The sequence below is a fragment of the Asparagus officinalis genome, chromosome 3, assembly GCF_001876935.1.
Source record: "Asparagus officinalis chromosome 3, Aspof.V1, whole genome shotgun sequence".
Taxonomy (NCBI): Eukaryota; Viridiplantae; Streptophyta; class Magnoliopsida; order Asparagales; family Asparagaceae; genus Asparagus; species Asparagus officinalis.
Window position 1 is genome coordinate 110,785 of NC_033796.1, and position 24,642 is coordinate 135,426.

General features: G+C 37.2%; 1 protein-coding gene across 1 annotated transcript; it reads right to left on the reverse strand.

The window, feature by feature from the left end:
* On the reverse strand, positions 17,946-24,642 carry LOC109832543. Its single transcript, XM_020399884.1, has 11 exons — positions 24,332-24,642; positions 20,870-20,997; positions 19,891-19,940; positions 19,684-19,800; positions 19,493-19,600; positions 19,225-19,344; positions 18,906-19,144; positions 18,606-18,818; positions 18,424-18,516; positions 18,234-18,332; positions 17,946-18,085 (listed from the first exon to the last, which is right to left on the reverse strand). The coding sequence occupies exons 3-10, from the start codon at positions 19,931-19,933 to the stop codon at positions 18,261-18,263; spliced, it is 1,005 nt and encodes a 334-aa protein (XP_020255473.1). The 5' UTR covers positions 19,934-19,940; positions 20,870-20,997; positions 24,332-24,642; the 3' UTR covers positions 17,946-18,085; positions 18,234-18,260.

A 24,642-nucleotide genomic window follows, 5' to 3' on the forward strand; every position in this document is an offset into this window, starting at 1 on the left:
AGTCTTCTATTGCACAAATTGTTGAGTCTTGTGATGTTTGGCATGGGCGACTTGGACATGTTAATTTCCAAACCCTGCAGAGAATGATTAAATTGAATCTTATTCCCAAATCTTCTCATGACCCCTCATCTAAATGTGAGATTTGTGTTCAAGGAAAACACACAAAAAAACCATTCAAGTCTATAACGAGAAACTCCGAACCTCTCGAATTAATACATAGTGATGTGTGTGACTCGAACCGAGTTCTCACCCGAGGGGGTAGGAGATATTTTGTGACATTTATAGACGATCACTCCAGATATTGTTACACCTATCTTCTCAGAACCAAAGATGAAGTCTTAGATAGGTTTAAGAGACGATCACTCCAGATATTGTTACACCTATCTTCTCAGAACCAAAGATGAAGTCTTAGATAGGTTTAAAGTGTACAAAGCTGAATCTGAGAACCAAATTGACAGGAAGATCAAGATTCTTAGATCTGATCGTGGGGGGGGATATACCTCAATTGATATGACTGAATATTGCCAAGAACACGGTATTATTCATGAGGTTACTGCTCCTTATACACCACAGTCTAACGGGGTAGCTGAACGAAAGAACAGAACCCTAATGGACATGGTAAACTGTATGTTACTCAGTTCAGGAGCACCTGAAAATCTCTGGGGTGAAGCTCTCCTTTCTGCTTGCTTCATTCTCAATAGGGTTCCCCAGAAATATTCTGATATAACTCCTTATGATCATTGGAAGGGGAGATCTCCTAGTCTGCACTTCTTCCGGGTTTGGGGTTGCTTGGCTAAGGTAGCTATTCCCGAACCTAAGAAGAGGAAAATTGGTTCTAAGACTGTTGATGCTGCTTTTATTGGATATGCACTAGACAGCAATGTTAATAGATTTCTAGTCATTAACTCTGAAATTAGTGATATATCTAACAATACTATCATTGAAGCTAGAGATGCAGTTTATTTTGAAAATATCTTTCCGTTCAAATCCAAAATCTTAGAAAATCCTAGAACATCTTTTCCTTCTGATCTACCATCATCTAGTTCTTCTCAGCCTCTTGACATTGAACCTCGAAGGAGTAAAAGAGGTAGAATTCAACGGGATTTTGGAGAAGACTTCTTTACCTTTCTTGTTGAAGGTGATCCAAGCTCATTCCAAGAAGCAATGGATTCACCTGAATCTCCTTTCTGGAAAGAAGCCATTGATAATGAGATTAAATCTATCATGGAAAACCATACTTGGATACTCACCGACTTACCTCCAGGCTGTAAACCTGTAGGTTGTAAGTGGATATTCAAGAAGAAACTTAGAGCTGATGGTTCCATAGATAAATTTAAAGCTAGATTAGTAGCTAAAGGCTATACTCAACAAAAGGGTATTGATTACTTTGATACCTATTCTCCTGTAGCCCGAATCTCAACTATTCGAGTATTATTAGCCTTTGCTTCTATTCATAAGATGATCATACATCAGATGGATGTCAAGACTGCTTTCCTGAATGGTGATTTAGATGAAGAGATCTATATGCACCAGCCTGAAGGATTCATTGCCAAGGGCCAGGAAAACAAAGTCTGTAAACTTGTTAAATCTTTGTATGGTCTTAAACAAGCTCCTAAACAATGGCACCAGAAATTTGACAAAGTCATTGCGCAATATGGTTTCACTGTGAATGAACACGACAAGTGTGTTTACACTAAAGTGATAAACAATGACTATGTCATCCTCTGTCTCTATGTTGATGATATCCTTATCTTTGGAACCACTCTTGAATTAATTTTAAAGATTAAGGATTATCTTTCCAAGAACTTTGACATGAAAGACTTAGGTCTTGCTGATATGATACTTGGAATGAAAATCTCCAGAGACACTAGAGGAATATCTTTAAGTCTTTCTCACAATATTGAGAAAATGTTGATCAAATTTAACTATCATAACTCTAAACCTGTTTCCACACCTTATGATTCTTCTATATCCTTAAAGAAAAATGAAGGTGAGCCTGTATCCCAGCTGAAATATTCTCAGATGATTGGATCTCTTCTATACATATCTAACCGGACCAGACCCGATATAGCTTATGCTGTAGGGAGACTGAGCCGGTATACCAGTAACCCTAATCTAGATCATTGGTCTGCCATAGAGAGAGTATTCAAATACTTTAAAGGGACAGTGGACTATTGCTTGACTTACACTGGATACCCTGATGCTATTGAAGGGTATAGTGACGCTAATTGGGTCACAGATTCTAACAGTGTAAAGTCCACATCTGGATATATTTTTCTTTTTGGTGGTGCTGCTGTATCCTGGAAATCCTGTAAGCAAACAGTAATTGCCAGGAGCACCATGGAATCTGAGCTGATTGCTCTTGATACCACTTGTACAGAAGCAGAATGGTTAAAAGATCTTCTTTCTGAACTTCCTTTGGTCCCTAAACCTTCTCCTCCAATTTCCATTCATTCTGATTCTAGATCTACCATAGAGCTTCTAAAGCAAGTACATGTAAATAAAAAACTCAACAGACATATTCAAATAAGATATAAAGTGTGGTTCTGGATTCATCGAGGGAGATGGGGTTAAGCCCATAGATGAGGTCACTGACAGCGGCAACCCAACCCTTATTTGGAGACGTAGTCCCAATGTCGGTTCAATGTGGTAGAAACAAGCTGGACAAGTGACTCTCGTGTGGAGCATCGACCTAGATATATTTATATATCATTATGTAGCATTTGCTACTACCCCTTCTCTATGATGACGATGCTCTTATGATACAGCTGGCTAGGCTGAGTTTTACTCTTAATAAGTCCAACGCGTGTATTGTGGGGGGTATTAAATAAACAGCTGTAGTACCCTTTGAGGACTTACCTACGTGAGAGGAACCGTGATGGCCGCGGTTAGGGGGGGCTGGGCTAACCCCTAGAAACTCTCATGAGTCGGTTTATTGTGAGCATGGCCTTTAACGCTCAACCCGCTTTGCTCAATAGATGAAGCGTATTGTGTGTGTTTTCATCAATACCTGATTAAAGGGGCCTAATTCAAGGCCTAGTCCATTATGTCCCTCAGGTGGCGATGAACTCACTAAGGAAAGGTTCAAAGCCGGAAGCTACCTCTCCCGAACTCACGATACGAAAGGTTGCCCAACCTATATTTGTTTTGTGTTTTATTGATATACTTATTGATTTTGTGTTTTCAGTCAATATTGCCTTTTGGGGGGGACTGTTGGATATTTTCTATGAAAAGGTCAAATTGACTTTTTCTAAGCACCTTTATCTCCAGCTAACCACAATTTTCTCCTTAACCCTCTCAACTATCCGTTGTTACTCTCCCTATATAACCTCTCTCACTCATCTTATAATGACATTTTTTTCACTTTCTCCACCTACCCTCTGTCCTCTTATCACACGGTAAAGAAAGAAAGAGAAAGAAACAGTGAGAGAAAAGGAAAAGGAAAAGAAATAGAGAGATAATTATAACGGGGTTTTGTGCTACTAGGCGGGTCCTCTATCTTCTAGGGCAGTGAATCACGACTGCACCCGTTCAGGCCTGGTGTTCTAACTCATTTAATTTCAGATTTAATCTATTTTATTCTCTTTTTGGACAGCAATAACTACACCTGCCATACCACCATTAGTACCAAACGATGATGTTCACCATCATCGTCACAGCTCACAAGTCATGGGGAAACAGGGCAACATATAAACCACAGTCTGCAGAGGCTGAAATCTCTTCGGTCCGAAAGCAACCTACTGCTTTTCTTCACCCGCTAAACCGTGGGCAGCAACTAATTCCGTACCTCACCTAGGGATTTGACAAGTCTTTTTTCTTTCCTCAGGCTCAGACTCAGAGCACAACCGTATCAAAAAGCATCTTGAGGACTAACTGACAAGTGAACCTGACTTGATTCCAGGCGCTGCAAGCCATAGCTTCAGGAATCGTAAATTATTACTAAAATTCTCAGCAAACACCGTTCTTTGTAAGTGAAATATATGATGCAACACATCATGTATGAGAGCAAACTAATTTCTAGCAAGATATTCATCCAATAGCAAAATAGAAGTAATGACACCAGAACTTTGATCTACGTCATGACAGACCAAGCTACAGTTAGTTAAAATATGAGGATTATTGATCCTTATTTTTGTCAAAGCTCTCCTCCTTGGAAACTATTTTCTCGGGGACAACATTTGGCAAAAATCCAGGCATATAAAACTTCTAATTTATGCAGCAGATGAACTCATTTTGGGATCTATGATCATCTATGATCATCATGTGACATGATGTTATCATGAGATTATAACTTTCTAAACAGGAGAGAAGGCGTGATTAAAAAAATTATGCCTGTTTTCCCTTTACAAAAGTGTAAATGTTTCAAGAAATAAAAAACTGCATTGGTAAAAACCAAATTTTAGCTGAATAATTTACTAATAATAGTTATAGAGAAATATTTGTAGTATGGATTTGTTTAGATGAACAATAAAGTATAGAACATGCATTTAGTGCAACTGAATTGTCAGAAACTGCAATCACTCTTCAATACTTAATGACTCATAGAGAATTGTCTGAAGTCCTGCTTTAAGTTACTAGGAGTTTGCTCAAGATCAATGGTGAACTATAGGTTGCATGGGTATGTGGGACGCTCCTAACTTGTAGGAGGTTGGGTAAGGGGACACGGCTATACTAATTTACATGATAACATTGTTCTTGCATTTGCATTTTCTGAGAATCATAATTCATATAACATTTTTACGTTTCTTTCAGTATGTATGTTATAAACTCGAAAACAACTCATTTTTGAACTAGATATGCAAACAACACTCTAAATTCAAGGTTCTTAATCGAGTATGTGCTGAAACGAACCCAACCTTTGCCAACCAGTTTTACAAAGTAGACCTGAAGTGTAGGACACGCGCGTTTGAAATGAAAAAAAAGCATTATATAATTGAGCATGTCTAAATAAAGATGTGCATATATTCAAAGAGAGTCTAAGGAGTGCCGGTGTCCAGTACGAGAAGTATCGGTTACGGGTACGTCTTAATGATAGAAGCGTCCTTGCTTATAGATGGCGAAGGAACATACACGTCTTAATCACTGTGGCCCGTCATCGAGAGCATAAAATCAAAACACTTTGGTTTCCTAATGGATTAGACTACAAAAGAAGAGACCAAAAGGACCAGATTAAATTGAGGTGAACTTGTTGTGCTATGATACCACTTGTTATGCGCGACGGAAGCCAAAATCAAACCGATGTGCTTCGAGAGACCAAATCAAACAAACGCCGAGAGAATGCCAAACAATGCAAAATAACGACACAAACCCAAACAACCAATTTTATCGTGGTTCGGCAAGTTGCTTACGTCCACGGGGCAAGAAGGGGATTGAGTTTTCACTAATAGAGAAGAAGAGTACAAACTGAGATTCTAAAATCACATAAACTCACCAATTAATCTCACCAACAAAGCTCTAATTCTTTCCAAACAAAACCCTAACCAATAGCTCAGAAAGTACATATTTATTGTGCTCCAAATATCCCATTCGCTGCCTCAAACCTAAAACGTGTTCCTATATATATATAGAAATCCTAAAACCAAAAGCATACTAGGAATTCTAAAACCAAAATCAAAATAGATTAGGAATCCTAATAACTTGTTACCAAAACAGATTAGGAAATCCCAATAACCTGTTACCAAAATAAATTAGAAAACATAATAGGAACCTGCTATCCAACAATTCTCCACCTCGGCGAAGTTTTTCCAAAACTGAGCCGACACCAACACCAAACAAATGTCTCACTTGTTGCGTCCAGTACGAAGTGAAACAAAATCACAACAACAGACTCAATCCACAACAAGTCGAGACCCAAACGAGAATGTGACCACTCTCCAAACGTCGGTATCTACTCACCAAATCGGCTACATCATAAATGACTGCCTATGTATCCTCTTGTCTAAGGAATCAAGCTTTCACGTAGTTCACCAAATGACCTCCAAAGGCCCTCAATCTAATAGAAGAGTTCTCAATAATTCACCAACGAATCTACGGCTGATAGCTCTCCCAATGGACCCAAAGTGAAACGAACTAAACACCTCCACCTGAGGTGAACCAACGGCCATAGCCAAATGCTAACTATGTCCACCAGCTTTATTCGAATCCAAAACCAACTCATCATCTGCATCCAAATTCAAATGATCCCCAAACTGTATCACCTTAGTTGGAATCCCAAATGATACAGTATGATCTGGAGTATGTAAAGTAATCTCTATCCAATGTGGAGTAGCATCACTCTCTACCCGTTGTGATATCCCAATGATCTGATCAACACTCTCCACCTGCTGAGAGTCGAATGTGACATACCTGCTCAGAACAAAATCAGAGTCTTCCAACTGATAACCAAATAAGCCTCTGAATCCCAAATATGCAATCAAATCAAATCTCACATCCTCGATGTGACTAAATACTGGGTAACCAAACATCCGACGCAACCCAAATCTAAAGCAGCTCCACCAGATTGAAAATCTCTAAACGCAGCAGTCGACAACCTATGAACAAGATGACCCAAACCCGAACATCAAAACCAATGCTCGATATCAAACGCCGATCCTCCTCCAGAAAGGAACGACCAATCAAAAATATCATCACATCTCGTTGCTCCAATGTTTCCTCTCAATTGAAGTATCTTAAACTACCGTGAGCTCGGCACAAATGCAAGAAAGAGCCCCTACTAAAATCAGAACAACGAATTCCCTTTCTGCCAATACACTTCCTCTAACTGTTGTTGACTACTAGGACTTCAAACCAACGGGACTTGATTGTAATCCACAAATGCCTAGTACAATCTCCAACACAGGAAACCAGATATCGATTACCTCCCAATGATGCCTCCTTGGAAGGCCCCCAAATGCCTGAATAAACACCACCTAAAAGATTCCTCGATCGTTGAATAGAAGTGCCAAACTCCACCTCGGTCTTCTTGCTCATATCAATGTTCTCAAAGGACTTCAATATGTAGGTCAAGGCACTTCTCAATAATCTAAAATCCTAGCCTCAACTCCTTCTTTCTCGGCCATCTATCTCAAAGCACCAACAAACCAATGCAGAACAAACGAAGAATAGATCCAAACTGATAAAGGAGAGATTTTTACCTCCAATTGAAACCCTAACAAGAGTTTCCAAAAGATCTCACTCCACACGACGAAATGAGATCCACAAATAGGAAAAATCTCACCTTTATCACCAACTAAAGCTCTAGACGAACTTCCAAAGCGATCTACTCCTCCAAATAGCCCAAGCGTAGGCCGATCTCTGATACCACTTGTTGTGCTCTGATACCACTTGTTGTGCGCGGGGGAAGCCAAAACCAAACCGATGTGCTTCGAGAGACCAAATCAAACAAACACCGAGAGAAGGCCAAACAATGCAAAATAACGATACAAACTCAAACAACCAATTTTAACGTGATTCGATAAGTTGCCTACGTCCACGGGGCAAGAAGGAGATGGGGTTTTCACTAATAGAGAAGGAGAGTACAAACTGAGATTATAAAATCGCACAAACTTACCAATTAATCTCACCAACAAAGCTTTAATTCTCTCCAAACAAAACCCTAACAAATAGCTCAGAAAATACCTCTTTTCTGTGCTCCAAATATCCCCTTCGCTGCTCCACAAACCTAAAACGTGTTCATATATATATAGAAATCCTAAAATCAAAATCATATTAGGAATTCTAAAACCAAAATCAAAACAGATTAGGAATCATAATAACTTGTTACCAAAACAGATTAGGAATCTCAATAACCTATTACCAAAATAAATTAGAAAACATAATAAGAACATGCTATCCAACAGAACTAAGAAGGGGATACTCACAGCTAGATCACTCTCAAAATCATCAACCTAGGAGGGGGGAAATGGGGACTAGGAGATCTGGAATACCAAGTTGCCACTCAAAGTCTGGGCGTTCATCTTATTGGCTGCCAAATTTGTTATTATGGCTAATGATAGCCTCATTAGGTGTAAATAGAAAGGATTGAGCTACTTGCATTCTTTTCCCCGTAGGGTGTAGAATCAGCAGAGGGTTTTCTCTTTCCTAAACGTTCTCCTCAAATTTTGGTTAAATGTCCAAGAAATTCTAAATTGAAGGTTTCAGAACTTCAGCAAACCTCTTCCAACTTCATGTAAACCTAATGACATAAACATGCAAGTTGAAGGGCAAGTCTAGCATTCTTTAGAAACTAACATAAAGATTAACTATCAATATGGAAATGCTACCTTCTCATTGCAATTATTTTTTTTAAGCTCGAGGGATGAAAAGCAATTGCATCCACAGTTTTCTTGAATTTGCATCCAAGTCTAGCGTAGAGAATGGAAGGTTGCATTCATTAATAAGCAAAAGGATCCAAATAATCTCATTAGTTCCCATTGCAAAAGCAGGCGTTGAAACATAGAATTCTGTTAGAATTCCTCACCAACTTAGATTGTTCTAGAATAACTTTCTAGAACTCCTTTCTAGTAACATCCTACAAAACATCTACCAAGAAGTTTCTAGGAAGATACAAGTGTATGGCTAGTATTTATTCTTTTAGAAACTTTTTAATAATGTATGGCTAGGATTGACTCTTCCACACACTTCCTAGCCTTCTTAAACAACTATAAATAGGGGTCTTGAGCTCTCATTTGGTTAAGCAAGCAAGCAAGAAGTGAGCTTGAGAGTTTGAGTGTGTAGTGTAGGCTTGTGTGAGTGTCCATAAAATAAAAGAGTTGTGTGAAAGTGAGCTATTCTTGTAAGAACAAGTGTTATACTCTCTAGTGTTCTATCAATAAAAGTTTCCTTTGTGTAGAGGATTGTATTCTACTACTTCCATCAAAGTGGTATCAGAGCCTCATTCGATCTAGCCGGACCATTTGAAGGTGCTCGTGTGTGAGATTGCGAACATGATCCAGCCACAGATTTCGAAGCTGATGAAGACCAATTACGACAATTGGAGTATCCAGATGAAAGACTTGCTCGGCTCGCAAGACTTGTGGGAACTCGTGGAGAATGACTACACTGAACCGGAGTCACCTGCAGCAGAAGCAACTCTCACCGCCACACAGAAGAATGAGCTGAAGGAGGTCAGAAAAAGAGACAAAAATGCTTTGTTCCTAATATTCCAAGGCGTAGATGAATCAGCGTTTGAGAAGATTTCCAACGCCCTGTCCTCTAAAGAAGCATGAGAGATTTACAAAAATCCTATCAAGGTGCGGAAAGAACCAAAAAAGTACGCCACCAAGCATTAAGAGTTGAATTTAAAAATTTGAAGTTGAAAGCTACCGACTCAATATCAGACTATTTTAGTAGAGCTCAGACAATAACTAATCAAATGAAGAGAAATGGAGAAGCAATTAATGATGTAAGAATTATGAAGAAGATACTTAGGACTTTAGACTCTAAATTCAAATATAGTATTCCGGCAATACAAGAGTGTAAAGATCTTTCCGAAGTTTCTATTGATGAGCTGCAAGGTTCTCTACAAGCTTATGAACAAGATATAAACATCAGCTCAAATAAAGCGGAAAATCTAGAGTAAGGCTTGCAGAGTAAGATGTCTATCAAAGAAGATAGTCAAAGAGGATGTGGAGGCTACAGAGGCAAAGGCTTTTTCGAGGTGGCTCAAACTTCCAGCAAGATCGTAGGAGACAGTACTAATGAGGCCATGAAAATCAAGATCGAAATGGAGATCATGAACGACCGTTCGATCGAGGATGAGGTCGTGGCGCACGAGGACGAGAACGAGGAAGAAGTTACCAGGAGGATAGATCTTAGCCACAGTGTTACAAATGCAAGAGATACGGCTATCTCAGCTACGAATGTTGGGAGAAATCAAATCAAGTGGCAGAAAGAAGTAACTTTGTAGAAAGAGAGCAGTCAGACACTTCAACGGTCCTGCTAACGTACCAGGAGAGTGAAAGTAAGAATCAAGATATCTGGTATCTAGATTCAGGTGCCAGTAACCACATGTGCGGCATCAAGGAGTTTTTTACCGAGCTGAACGGGACATTGCAAGGAGATGTCACTTTTGAAGATCAGTCAAAGATTCCAGTAAAGGAAAAGGGCAAGATAATGATCCAGACAAAGACGGACAAAAACAGGTACATCTCTGACGTCTACTATGTTCCAGAATTACGAAATAATATTTTTGAGTCTAGGCCAGCTCCTTGAAAGAGGCTATGATATACATCTAAAAGACCTTGTCCTCACTATTAAGAACAAAAATAAAGTTATTGCAAAGGTAAACATGTCTAGAAATGGATTGTTTACCTTAAATATTCATGCTGACTCTGTCAAGTGTCTGAAGACAATCATAAAAGATGAGACATGGCTCTGGCATCTATGATTCGGGCATTTCGCATTCAGTGACCTGAATCTTTTGTGGAAGGAGAAAATAGTGAAAGGACTGTTGCAGATCAACCATCCAAACCAGCTATGCGAAGGCTGTATGAAGGGAAAGCAACATAGAAGAAGTTTTGAAGTTGGAAAGTCTAGACGAGCAACGAAGTTGCTACAACTGGTACATACAGACATTGCTGGACCATTTGAAGTTGTTTCACTTGGAGCAAATAGGAACTTTCTCACATTTATTGATGATTATAGTAGAAAAACCTAGATTTACTTCTTGAAAGAGAAATCTGAAGCCCTGTAGAAATTCAAAGAATTTAAGGAGATGGTGGAGAAGCAAAGCGGCTATCACATCAAGGCGTTGTGATCAAATCAAGATAGAGAGTACACATCAAAAGCGTTCGACAACTTCAACAAGCAACACAGGATAATCCATCAGCTCACAGCCACCTACACACCACAACAGAATGACATAGTGGAATGAAAGAATCGTATCATTCTAAACATGGCCAGAAGCATGTTTAAAAGCAAGTACCTGCCGAAGACTTACTGGGCCGAAGTCGTGGATTGTGTTGTTTACCTCCTCAATCGTTGTCCAACAAAGAGCGTCAAGTTCAAGACACCACAAGAGACCTAGAGCAACATCAAGCCAAGCGTCAACCACCTGAAGGTGTTTGGGTGCATCGCATATGCACACATCCCGGAGCAGAAAAGAAAGAAGTTGGATGATCGAGGAGAAAAGTGCATATTCGTTGGTTACGAGAGGAGGAAAAAAGCATACAAGCTCCACAATCCAGTTACAAAGAAGATGATCATTTTAAGAGACGTGGAGTTCGATGAAGAATATTATTGGAAATGGACTGATGAAGGCAAAAATATTAAAGGTATGTTCTTTAAAGATAATGATGATGACTTGCAGGAGGTTGGAAGACCAGAATAAAGTCCACCAAATAGTCCAGCTCCCTCAACCCCAACATCGACGCTGAAATCATCACCATCCAGCTCAAGTGAAGGAAGCTCTTTAGGGAAGCAACAATGAGGACGAGAAGCCTAAGAGATTTGTACGACGATACAGAACCTGTCGAGATGATGGAGGACTACACACTATTCTGCTTGTTTGCAAAATGTGATCCAGTCAGCTATGAATAAGCTATTCTAGAAGACAAGTGGAGAAAAGCCATGGATGACGAGATCACGACAATCAAGAGAAATGACACATGGGAGCTCACTATCTTACCTGAAGGCCATAAACCCATTGGAGTAAAGTGGGTGTACAAGACAAAGACAAATCAAGATGGTAGAATTGAGAAGTACAAGACCAGGCTTGTTGCAAAGGGCTATAGTCAGCGAGAAGGAGTTGACTATGAAGAAGTGTTCACACCAGTCGTGATGATCAACACCATTCGACTCATTATCGTATTGGCAGCACAGAACCGATGGAAGATCCACCAGATGGATGTGAAATATGCATTCCTAAATGGCTACCTAGAAGAAGAAGTCTACATTAGGCAGCCACCAGGGTACGAGATAAAAAACCAAGAAGATAAAGTCTATAAGGTGAAGAAGGCATTATATGGATTGAAGCAAGCACCCAAGGCGTGGAATGCCAGAACCGATGCATACTTCTAGAAGAACGGATTCCAACAGAGTCTGTATGAGCACTCTCTCTATACCAAGAAGAATGATGGAGGTATTATGATCGTATGTCTCTACGTGGATGACATGATCTTCACCAACAACAGTCCAAAAATATTCGAGGAGTTCAAGAAGAACATGATCAGGGAGTTCGAGATGTCTGACATTGGAAAAAATGTCATACTTTCTTGGAGTAGAAGTATCGCAATCTTAGAGAGGAATCTTCATCTCTCAGAAACAGTACACAAAGGAGATCCTCCGGAAGTTCAACATGAACAACTGCAAACCAGTTGCAACTCCTATCGAAGTTAGAGTGAAGCTGAGGAGAGACTCACTAGGAAACTCTATTGATTCAACTTTGTATAAGAGCTTAGTCAGAAGCCTATGGTACCTGACCATCACAAGACCCGACATAATGTTTGCGGTTGGACTGGTGAGTAGATTCATGGAGCAGACAAGGCAAGAACACTTCAAGGTGGCCAAGAGGATTCTCAGGTATGTTCAAGGAAGCATTAATGAATGATTATTTTACTCACAAAGTGTAGATTCAAGACTAGTTGGTTACACCGACAGCTATTATGGTGGAAATTTAGATGAAAGAAAGAGCACATCTGGCTACATGTTCAAAATTGGATCAGCATCATTCTCAAGGTCATCAAAGAAGCAGTTTGTCGTCGATCTATCAAGTTGCGAAGCAGAATACATAACAACATCGACATGTGCGTGTCAAGCAATATGGCTCAGGAGTCTGATGAATGAACTACAACACCAATAGGAAGCACCGACAGAGATTCTCATCGACAACAAGTCAGCTATTGTACTTGCCAAAAATCCGGTAGCACATGGACGGAGCAAACACATAGAGACAAGATATCATTTCATCCGGCATCAAGTTAAAAAGAATACTGTGATGCTGACATATTGCAAGTCTGAAGACCAAATCGCTGACATCTTCACCAAGCCACTGAAGACAGAAACATTTTTGAAGCTTAAGAAGAAGCTTGGACTTGTGAAAAATGAAAGTTGGTGATGAGGGGGAGTGTTAAAATTCCTCACCAACTTAGATTGTTCTAGATTAACTTTCTAGAACTCATTTCTAGTAACACCCTACAAAATATCTACCAAGAAGTTTCTAGGAAGATACAAGTGTATGGTTAGTATTTATTCTTCTAGAAACTTCTTAGTAATGTATGGCTAGGATTGACTCTTCCACACACATCCTGGCCCTCTTAAACAACTATAAATAGGGGTCTTGAGCTCTCATTTGGGTAAGCAAGCAAGCAAGAAGTGAGCTTGAGAGTTTGAGTGTGTAGTGTAGGCTTGTGTGAGTGACCACAAAAATAAAAGAGTTGTGTGAAAGTGAGGTGTTCTTGTAAGAGTAAGTGCTATACTCTCTAGTGTTCTATCAATAAAAGTTTCCTTTGTGTAGAGGGTTGTATTCTACAAATTCCATCAAATTCTGAATCATATACAAGAACCCTAAAGATTAGCATGCTGGGGTCACGAGGAAAATTTCTTTAAGACATACATGTTCTAACGCCGTGCAGTTCGACGTCCAAATATGTAATTGAAGGAATCAATTACGATGCACAACCAGAACTAAATCTCAATTGTGTAATCATTTGATGATAAAATAATAATAATAATAACAACAACAAGTTGAACTTCTGTTATATACCCATAAGTCCAATCTTAATCAATTTACCCTGAGTCATTACAGATGGCCAGGATAAAAGATTTAATTTTAGACCTATAGGAAATGAAAGTCACTGCAAGCACTAAAAACGTTCAAAAGTCTTGAGTAGCTAGCCAGGATATATAGATGAAAAGGAGGAAATTGATGGGAATGAGATTTTCAAATTAACAAGAAGCAGGAAAATTGGAAATTAACATCAGGGTAAAAAGAATAAAATAGGCAAATAATAATAAGGTGATGAGAAATTCACCTTGAGGCTGAGGAGGCAAGCGCGTCCTCATCGACTTGAACTCGTGGGTTTTGGGGGCTCATCAGGAATGTTAATAATGAGGAAAATTGTTGTAGCAGACTGATCTTGCCTACTGACTAACCCAGCCCCCTCTTTTTCAGGGTTATTATTATTGCGACATTAACCCCTGGAATCGTTTCAAATTTTGGGATCCCCCCCTCAAACTGTTGAAACTGCTGTTTGGTCCCCGAATCATGTAACATGTTTGAGATTGGTCCATGTCCATCTGCTGCAGAATCATGGTCGGGTCAGTGCTCCACTGATGGATGGATATTTACAAGGCTACCCTCACTCACCCATTCGCTCCACCAAACTGTTGAGCTTTCCCTGTTTCTTTCTCGTTCTGATTCTTTGCTCATCGATCTTCTGAGAATGGGGAGCAAATCTCCCTCTATATATCGCCCATGGAATTAGCACTAAAATTCTTTTTCTCTCACTCCAAATCCTGTTTGGATTTTTATTAAAACGGTACAAATCATGTTTGGATTTTGTGCACCTCCGCACATTACCGATGGTTTTGACCCACATTGGATCCCCGTGGGCTTTTAAACCCACGTCAAACGAGCCTTGCTCGCGACGAAAACTGACGTCAACCGAACTTGTACAGATGCCCTATTCCGATGCAAATCTTGTAAGATTATTATCGTTCGACCTCCGTATTGTAGATATCAAAACTGGGGATCGTCAGTCAGTCCCCACCAAATTAATTAAAGCTTTTAAAATGTGAAAGTGTAGAAGAGTCGCCAAGAAAGACCAAGGCCACTTAAACATATTCTTTAGGATCCAAGAGGAGCAGTGGTGAATTTAGGGTGCGTTTGGCAACTCTCTTTAATATGGGGTCATGTTTGAACATGTCTTCATTTTAAGAAGAAGACCCACTTGCAAAACAAAACCAGTTTGAGAGAGTCTAGAATTAATCCTGGTGTTTTGGAGTTGCTGCTAAACGCACCTGATACACCCTTAAAAATTTACAAATTACATATAAGTTATTAAAATATTTACAATATGCACTCCATAAATTTTAAAAATCATATCCCAGTCTATCTAAAAACACTAAATAAGTATTAGTAACAAATTGAATCATCTCATTTGAAACATATCTGAGTGCGTTTCTATTCCATACTATAGTTTTATAATATTGTATTTTTATTTCTAGGTAAATATATAGAGGAATGCTCCGGTACTCCGATAATAACAATTTTTAAATAATAAATAAACTAAAAATGGATGAAAAATAGGTAGGATATTTTTGCCGTTTCCTATTTGATTTTATTTTTTATTTTCCTCTTGTTTCACTTCCCAACCCCTCTCTCTCTCTCTCTCTCTCTCTCTCTCTCTCTCTCTCTCCAGCCCCTCTCAACCTTTTAGCGAATAAACCCAAACAAAGAAGAAAGTTTTGCTAGGGCAAAACAATGATCTTAAAATTCGTTTTCCAGAAAAGGATAATTTTACTAAAGTCAAAAAAAAGTATAGTTTCTAAAAAATCCTTCTGCAATTATTATGATCCCAAACAACCAAAACCGATCGATGGAAACTCGCTATTAGTACATGATGCAACCATAAATGGAGGATGAGATGATTGAGATTAATAATTGGATAAATAAAGAAAAGTTACACTTAAAATTCAAGAAAAAAAAATAGAAAAAGCATTTATTGCAAATTGATGAGAAGCAAAAATGGAGTTAGTGATGGCAACACACAAGTAGAATTTGTTGAAATGCTGACGGCAACATCCCTGTTAGGAGCTTATCGTCGGTGTTGTTTACATCCCAACGGCTCTTGTCGTCAAGGATGTTGCCGTCGGCACTGTAAGATCCATGTCAACAATGTTTACATCGCTAATGGGTTGTGCGACATCACCAACGGGAAGATTGAATAATTTTTGGAGGGATTTATCCCTCAAAAAATTTCATTCCCTTTTTACAGCAGCCCCCCACCCCAAACAAAACCCCGGCTTTTTACCTACCATGCCCTCTCTCGCCATTGCACACCGCCATTGGCCGTCTGCTCGCCTGCATCTTCACACCTACCGTCGCTTGCCTGCGCCATCGCGCCTCCGCTCGCCCGCAAATCACTCACTGTCATCGCACAGCACGCCACGTCCACTCCCCCCGCCCCCCCCCGACCGTCATCCCTCGCCCGCCGCCGCCGTTGCTGCTGTGAATCAGTCACCTCGATCTTCTCAAGGTATTGTCGTTTACTAAATTCTAATTTTTATTACAATTTTTGATAATTTTTTATTACAATTTTTGTTACTAATCTTCTCATTGTATTATCTTTTACTATTATCTTTTACTAGTTTTTGCTCATATTCGAAAATTTAAAATTAAAAAACATAATCTAACCCTAATTAATTAAAATGATCTACCAAAATTGATCCTCTCATCATAGTCCAAATAGCATTATCTTAAGCATATACCTCTAATTAAGTTTATTTGAAGTTTGGTAACCGTAACCTTAACTTTAGATCTCATCAAATCTAACCAATTAATTTTATTTACCCAAGTGTATGTATAACACCAAATTCAACTAACTTTAACTAAAAAGTCAGCATTTTTCTATCTCTTATTAATTAATTTAACTTTAATAACTTTAATCCTAACTTTAATAACTCAATAATCTACTTTACTCCTAACTTTAATAACTCAATTAAATTAATCAACCTAATATGATCCTAATAGCAACCCTAATCACATTAGTGTATGTATAGAACCCTATTTAAACTAATTTTATTCTTTTTCTTACCCTAATCCCATATATAATAGTACTAATTAAACTTTAGTTAGCATATTCCTAATTTAATAATCCTAAGTGAACAAATCTAATCAATTAGTACTCCTAATTATTACCTTAAATTCATTACTCAAGTCAATGACCCTTCTAGTTCAACTAACATTTAGTTAAATTTGATCTTAATCCCACTACAACAGAAAAGCTAATCCGCGAGGAACAAGTTTGTCGTTGAAAGTCGAGATTTCCTCGCCGTAGTGTGTTCGCGAGGAAAAAACTTTGGTCACCATTTCCTCGCAGTAGGGTGGTCAAGAAAAGTTTCTGCGAGGAATATTATAATTTCTCATGAAATCCTTTTTGCGATGAATATATTCTTTTCTCGTTGTTACTCTTTAGCCTCGATATTTTTCCTCACCTAATCTCATGCCTTTTTCATCGCTAAACTACAATTTCCTCGCCAATTATATGTGAATAATATTTAATTTATATATAATAAAAGTTCTAAAAAAATTATTTTCGTCGTTGTAAGTACCTTTCAACGAGGAAATGGTTCCTCACCAAAGGTAAATCATTAACGAGGAAATTGATTTTCTTCATTATATGTATCTTTTTCTCGTGGAAACAGTTCCTCAGTAAAGGGACTCAAAGACGAGGAAATTTAAATTTATCGTTGTAGGTTGTACCTCATATTCCTCGCCAAAGAAATTCAATTACGAGGAAATTTACATTTATCAATATAGGTTATATGGTCTATAGCGAGGAAAATTACTTTTGTCGTTATAGGTTGTATCACTATAGCGAGGAAATATGTTTTGGTCGACGTAAGCAGTATACTCTATAACGAGGAAATATTCTTTTGACGACATAAGTATGTGGCCTATTGCGAGGAAACATATTTTCGTCACCTTAGGTTGTAGGGTCTATTTTGAGGAAATTTACTTTCATCGACCTAAATTTATAGCGAGAAAACTTATAATGAGGAAATTTTATTTCATCAATAATAATGCTATTACGAGAAAAACCACAAAATATAAATAATTATCATCAATTAAATATAAATAATTATCATCAATTGTCACCACAGTACATCAAAACAATTAAAATAAATAAAGCAAGAAAGGTACTATCATAAGTAACAATACTAGTCTAAAGCAATAACAAATGCAACACGATCAAAGAAACATTTCTCCAAGTTTAAGTCACTAAGAATACTAAGCAGATGGAAATGGTGGTGGTCTAGGGCCAAAACCACAGCCCTTAATGTAGCCTGATTTGACTTTGAGAACTTTTGCACAAATTTCCTCATCTGTCATTGTTCGAGTTCCATCAGGTTGAGTGGTATCTGCTCGCATCTTTATCATTTGATCCTATAAGTAAAAAAAATATATCCAGTTCAATCATATGCAACTTCTTAATTACAACCTAATCAATATAATCCTCTTTAGAACAGTAATATCAGTTTCACCTATATTCTTAAAATATTATAAAAGCATGCATCATTGACACGTTACTTACCCATTTTTCCTTTGCTCCCAAGTCCCATCATTTTTTTGTGCTTCTATACTCTGTTTCAAAACGATCAATTGCACATTGCATCTCTCCAGTCTGTGTTGCCTATTGCATTCAACCATGTTTTCATTTTTAGCATATATATATGTACACAATTAAGTTACAAATTTATAAGCAAAACTAAAAAGTGTCTTACAATTTGCTCTTGGTGTGACATAAATGATTTTGACCCAGCTTTGTGGTGATATGTCAACTTTGACCTATTAAGAACATTCTTCTCTGAGCGAATCTAAAATTATTGAGACATACAGTTAGAAAGAAGTAAATGAAAATAAAAAAAAATGTAATGCGTGGAGAAAAATAAAAAAGATATTGTACCTTAAACTTTTCACTAGAAAAATGAGTGCAAAGAAACTCCCATTCTTCCTGAGTCTTGACAGCTTCATGTTTGTTTTCAATTGCCTCCTCAATTGTTGAAAACTGCTCAAAATGTTTCTTTAACTTATAACGAAAATTACAATATACGGTCTGACATGTTGTAATTACATATCTCTGGACCCAAGGGAGCGACATATCAAATTCAAATTTATTCTGCACAGGCATAATTTCATGTCAAACTAAATATAACAAATCAAAGCAACCAATATAATGCCTTTAGCAAAACAAATCATCACTAACCTGCATTCTTTTGATCAAGTTCTCCACATCTGCTTTTTCAATCTTCTTCCATTTTTCCACATTCAGTGGGGCGTAGTTTCGAATTGTGTAACCAATTTCATTTGCAAACATCTCAGCATAAGGGCCCGTAGGTCTGCCATTTTCTTCGGTCAGAGTCACAGGTATTTTAGAATTCAATTGGGAGAACACCTTATCTGCATTCACTCCTCTTGTCTTCCCTCGCACCTTTTTGGTTGTACCTTTGACATAATTTTTATTAAGAACATAACACATACGTATATTTAATTCTCAAAATATTTGTATATAATGTTTTGTATACCTGAAGGAGGCTCCTGATTAATATCTGACATCACATTATCATCTCGCTCTTCAACTATGGTGTTTACCACTGGCTGATCATTAACACTTTGTTGCTGAAGACGTGCACTAACTCTAATCCCTGTCATTCGAGTTTGTAGTTTAGGTATACCCTTGTAATTTGCAATTGATGAAAATGAAATTCAATTCAGCTTCTCTACACCTTTTAGAGGAAAATAATTCAATTCTGCTCAATTCAACTGAATTCAGCTCAATTCAACACCACTTACCAGTAGTAGTTCGTTCTGTGGTGACAACAGTACTACTAGAATTCAGTCCATCTGCTACAGAATTTTGGCATTCTTGATTGGAAGTTTGCAGACGAGTACGTTTTGTACCTATTAGCATACACACTTGTTAGATAAGTAAAAACTAACAGTACTTAAATATTCTAGCAGTAAAATGAAGATTGCATATTTACTCGGATTAGAACCAGATCCATTCCCTGTAGAATTCACGTATGGCAGATAACTAGTTGCTGCATGAGAACGTTTCTTTTTCAATAATTCTGCATGTGATTGATTACTTGGTGCATTACCTGTTGTTACATAAACGTTAAATTGATAATAATATTCTAATCAACCAAGTGAATGAATCATGAATTATAAGAGAAATATGCACTACTTACCAGAAGTAGAACTCTGAACGGTAGGCGTTTTGTTACGGTACATCTTCTCACTGTTTATTATCAGACAATTAGAATGGTCAAAATGCAAAAGAATGTAACATTCATCTATTTGAATCATTACCATGTTTATATGAGTCTCAAAGAAAATTTTTCTGCTATTCTTGCTAATAACTGTATCTTTTTGAAAATTTTTCTGCTATTCTTGCTAATAACTGTATCTTTTTCTGGTAGGGCTACTGATAATCATGTACGTGGAACTTTTAATTACATCTCCAGTTATGGAAGAAAATAAATTTCCCACTTCAGTGCACAATGCCACAAACTATTTTGAACTCGTTGCAGTGGTTTTGCAATTTTGATCATTTTCAAAATTTGTTAAACATAGTTATTTGAAGTTTGGACGATAATGAACCTGTATCTTTTCAGCTAATAAACATATCTAAAACCATCCATTTCCCCTCCTGTTTCTTACAATCTATAGCCTGATCTCTTAATTGCCAGCTGCTCCTTCTCACTCAACAAAATTTCTTCTATTAACTTCCTAATAGAAATCCTTCCAAATATGAATAACTCCTTACTTTCAGTCCCTTTCTACCTGGTAAAAATTAGGTAGAGATTTCCAAATTTCAAGAAAATGTAGCACAATCAGTTAGGTAATGACCAATTGGGGGATAAAGAAACAATACTGTTAAGGAAAAGAGTCTGAAGCACCATTATTCCACCTTCAGACACAGTAGAGAAAAAAGAACAAATACAGAAAGATAAAGATGACTCCATGGCCCTAGGTCTATTTCTGATCATTATATATCCTTGTGCGTCTCAGGCCTATCTATTCAAAGTGAAAAGTATTACAAGAGCTGATCATTCTGACGAGTACTTTTCTTTTTCATTTTTTTCGCAGTTCACTGATACAATGTAGGAAAAAAAGATAAAACAAAAAGGCATGGGAGAAGAGAATATCAGAGAAATAAGTAGGTACCTCAATAGCAAAATTATTCGCAAATGTCCCAATAAGAAGAGAGGAGCAGCAAATGGCAGTACCCAAGTAGCAAAAATGAAGAACCTGAACAACCAACCGGATAGCGCAAACCAAAGGAAGAATATTGTCTGCAAAAAAGATAACGGAAATTAGTATGTAAAGTATGAAAGACGTATGAAAATCTTCTTTATGAAGCCAAAAATAATCTAACAGATATTTTTGTTCAGAACAACAAGCTGAAACAATACAAAGTGGAATTTGAGTAAATCATGATTGCTTTGATGAAGAACCTTAACTACAAAAACAATTTATTAGATTCGATTTGATGAGCTATATCCAATGAAGTCTTGAAATATGTGTGATGCAAATCATCTTCTACCTATAATATACTTTAGAAATTTCCCAAGGTACAAGGACAAGAAAATCATAACTATCTATAATGTTAGGTGGTTAAGGTACAAGGACAAGAAAATCATTTAACCTCTATTAGGCCTTTGATGTTTTGTCAAAATAAACATAAAAAAAAGAATTTACAGCAACGATCCACAAGCAACGATCCACAGTAAAAGGATTACATCAACAAAATGAAAAAAAAGAATTTACAGCAACGATCCACAAGCAACGATCCACAGTAAAAGGATTACATCAACAAAATGAACAATTGCCATTTTGTTTGTTTTATAAACAACCTCTAGACCATTATGAAAGTATTACACTGATGAAGTGCATATAGTCAAGTTCTTTTATGCAAGTAGTAAAAGGTGTTAGTAAGTATATAGAAAGAGCACACAAGGCTATCCAAACCCAACGTTGTAAGACAAGTCTAGGTTTTCAATAAAAAGAGAGAAAAAGTTCTTTCCAATTTCATAAGCACATGATCCACTTTCGGTTTCATGGACCTAGATGTTCCTGTTCCATAAACAAAACAATTGATATTCCTCGTTTATTACTGTTATATGCAAAGGGTATCCTGAGACTCTAGCATAATGTACCCTCTCAAAAAAACAATAGAGATATAGTTTCAGATTCATACAGGCAAAAGTCTATTCCTTTCCTCCCATCATTCATAAAAGACTTTAAGAGGGGTATGTTTGGTGGGAAATTTGCAGTAAAAAGACAATAAAGGAAAATTTGATTTGTATTCCTTTAATCTCAGTTACAATTGGATTTCCTAATTACAAAAGAGAAGAGAATGAATTTGATTCTCTCCTTTATTTAATTCTGGGTTCTTCACGGTGGCGATGAGATGCCTCCCTCGAATGCTCGCGTCGAGTTTGCTTCTCGTTGACGATCCGAAATTTGACGAACCAATTAAATACAGTTAATAGAGTTATAAAGTAAAAAGGATTAAGTAATTCAAATATAAAGACTCTTGTATTCAACTCAAGACTCCTATGTGATCTGATAACCTTAATGGTGGTTTCTGTTAGCCCCTCGACAGAAATGGTTTAACTTTGTAGTGTTCATTTAAGAATGATCTCAAGTTATGGTACGGTAAATTAGTTATTAAAACACCATGTGAGAATTTGATCTCCTTTAGCTTTGCATATGAGCATGCATTTATAGATGTGTTTTTGCACATTTGAATGTTCATAACTGTTCATATTGCATTAAAACTATGATAGCATTTGAGTGTTCATATTGCACTAAAACTATAATAATAATGAAGAGTAAAGGTAGTGTAGGAGACCTGGTTTAGAGCCTTATTATCATAAATAGACCTCGACAAGCAAAGTATAGAAACTATATCTAGATCAACCAGAGGTGGACAACCTATTTATAAATATTAAACCAGAGGTGAACAACAACCTATTTGTCAATATTAAAGGCCTGCTAGGAGCTTCATAGTGAACCAAGAGTCAGAGCTGAAGCCCTTCAATCCTTAAAACAAAATGACTTTAGAAATAAAACAATAGGGTTACCAGAATTTTGTAAACAATGTATAAGGGGAACAGACAAATTAAACAAGGTAATAAAAAACCTTGAGATGAAAATAGTAGATTACAAGTCTTTCTCTTTCCAGTTAACTTTGAATGACATAGCACTCTTCAACATTTTGTTGAATTTATCAAGGTTTGTTATCACTTAGATGACTATAGCATGCTCTATGAAAGTTAGGAAAAACGCCATTCCAGTGTAAAGCTGAGTGCGCATCCATGAATATGTTGATCAGTTAACCAACTCGTTAGATTATAAAGAGGATATATTCCTTTCTAACTTGTTGATAATGCATAAGACCTTTAGGATAATTGTTACATGAATGCACCCAAACACTTCAAAACCAACTAAGTTATATTATAGTCAAGCAACCACAAAGTTCAATGACCAACAGTGTTTTCTCAATATTGATAACTGTCTATAGCTTTCTGAAAAGAATGGAGGCAATAAAAATGTTGATAAAATTATAATCCTCAACATGTTCATGTATATAACATATATGGATTAGTCACATACATCTTCAAACATGTCAACTGTAATGTAATAACAGATTCTTCACCAGACTAAATCGTTTAAGAGAGAATGGGAGGAAAAACAAAGCATCAATAACATTGAGAAATAAGCAGAGTAAGAAGTTACTATCAGAGAAAATAATCAATGGTGCAGAGGAATAAATGAAAGCATAGAGATCAAGTAAAAATTAATGAAGAGGAAAAAGTGTCAACCAACTAAGTAATAAGCGTATATATAATTTCCGGGCGAAGGATAATATTCGAACCAATTGCGTTGCTCCGGGTTTGACCAGAACTCCACTTATACAATATGTACGCTCCCTTCCTTCTCCCTTCACAACTATTGAAAGTTTAAAGGAGTAAATTTCACACAACTCCCTGAACTTCTATAAGTCAGGGAAACCCCATCCTGAATTCATGAACTTTTGGAGAACTCTTAACGAATGCCATTAACGTGTCGAGTAAAAAAATCGTTGTGCATTGTTCTCCTTTTTATCTGTCAGAATTCAAACTAATTACTCTACTCGTTAACATTGTTTATATTTCCGGACGAAGGATAATATTCGAACCAACTAAGGGGAGTTTCTATTTTAATTCTAATAATTAATTATAATTTCCCATTAATTCTAAGGAAAAACATTAACAAGCTCTATATATAATTTCCCATTAATTCTCAGTATTGAGTGTTGTACTCTTATGGTTACGGAGAGTATTAGATTAATTTTTTTCTTTTAATCCTAAAAATAGTTCATAAATTTTCAAATAAAAATAGACTACTATGTACCGAAATAATTAGAAATTTCAAATTGGTTGATGGAGAGCATGAAATATTTAGATCTTGATTACTGTTTTCCTAATAAGAACAATAACTAAAACTACTTCTTTTTTGTATAGAATAGAAAAGCAGAGAGTTTTTCTCTACAGAATTACATGCACAGAATCAACAAGAGATTGGGAATTTTTACGAGTTGAATGAATAATTTAATCACAATAATAGGAAAATTCAAAATACCTTTGTGGGGGTGAGGCGATCAGCACATGCAATTGCCAGAAATCGGAAAGGGGAGAGACGCAACCACAATTGCACGAATTGGAAAGACCAGAGACGCCTAAATCTGTTATTATAAGGGAAAGTGAAGGTCTCAAGGTCTTGATCGAGGTGAGATCGGAGGTCAATTGAAATTTTTGAGAGGGGAGGTTTTGGGTCGTGGGGAGGTACTGGTCGGGTGGGAGGCTGAGATTGGAGGGGTTTTGAGGGGGAAATAAACCTAGCTAGGTTTTGGGTCGTGGGGAGTTCGCGGGTGGGAGGCTGAGAGCGGAGCG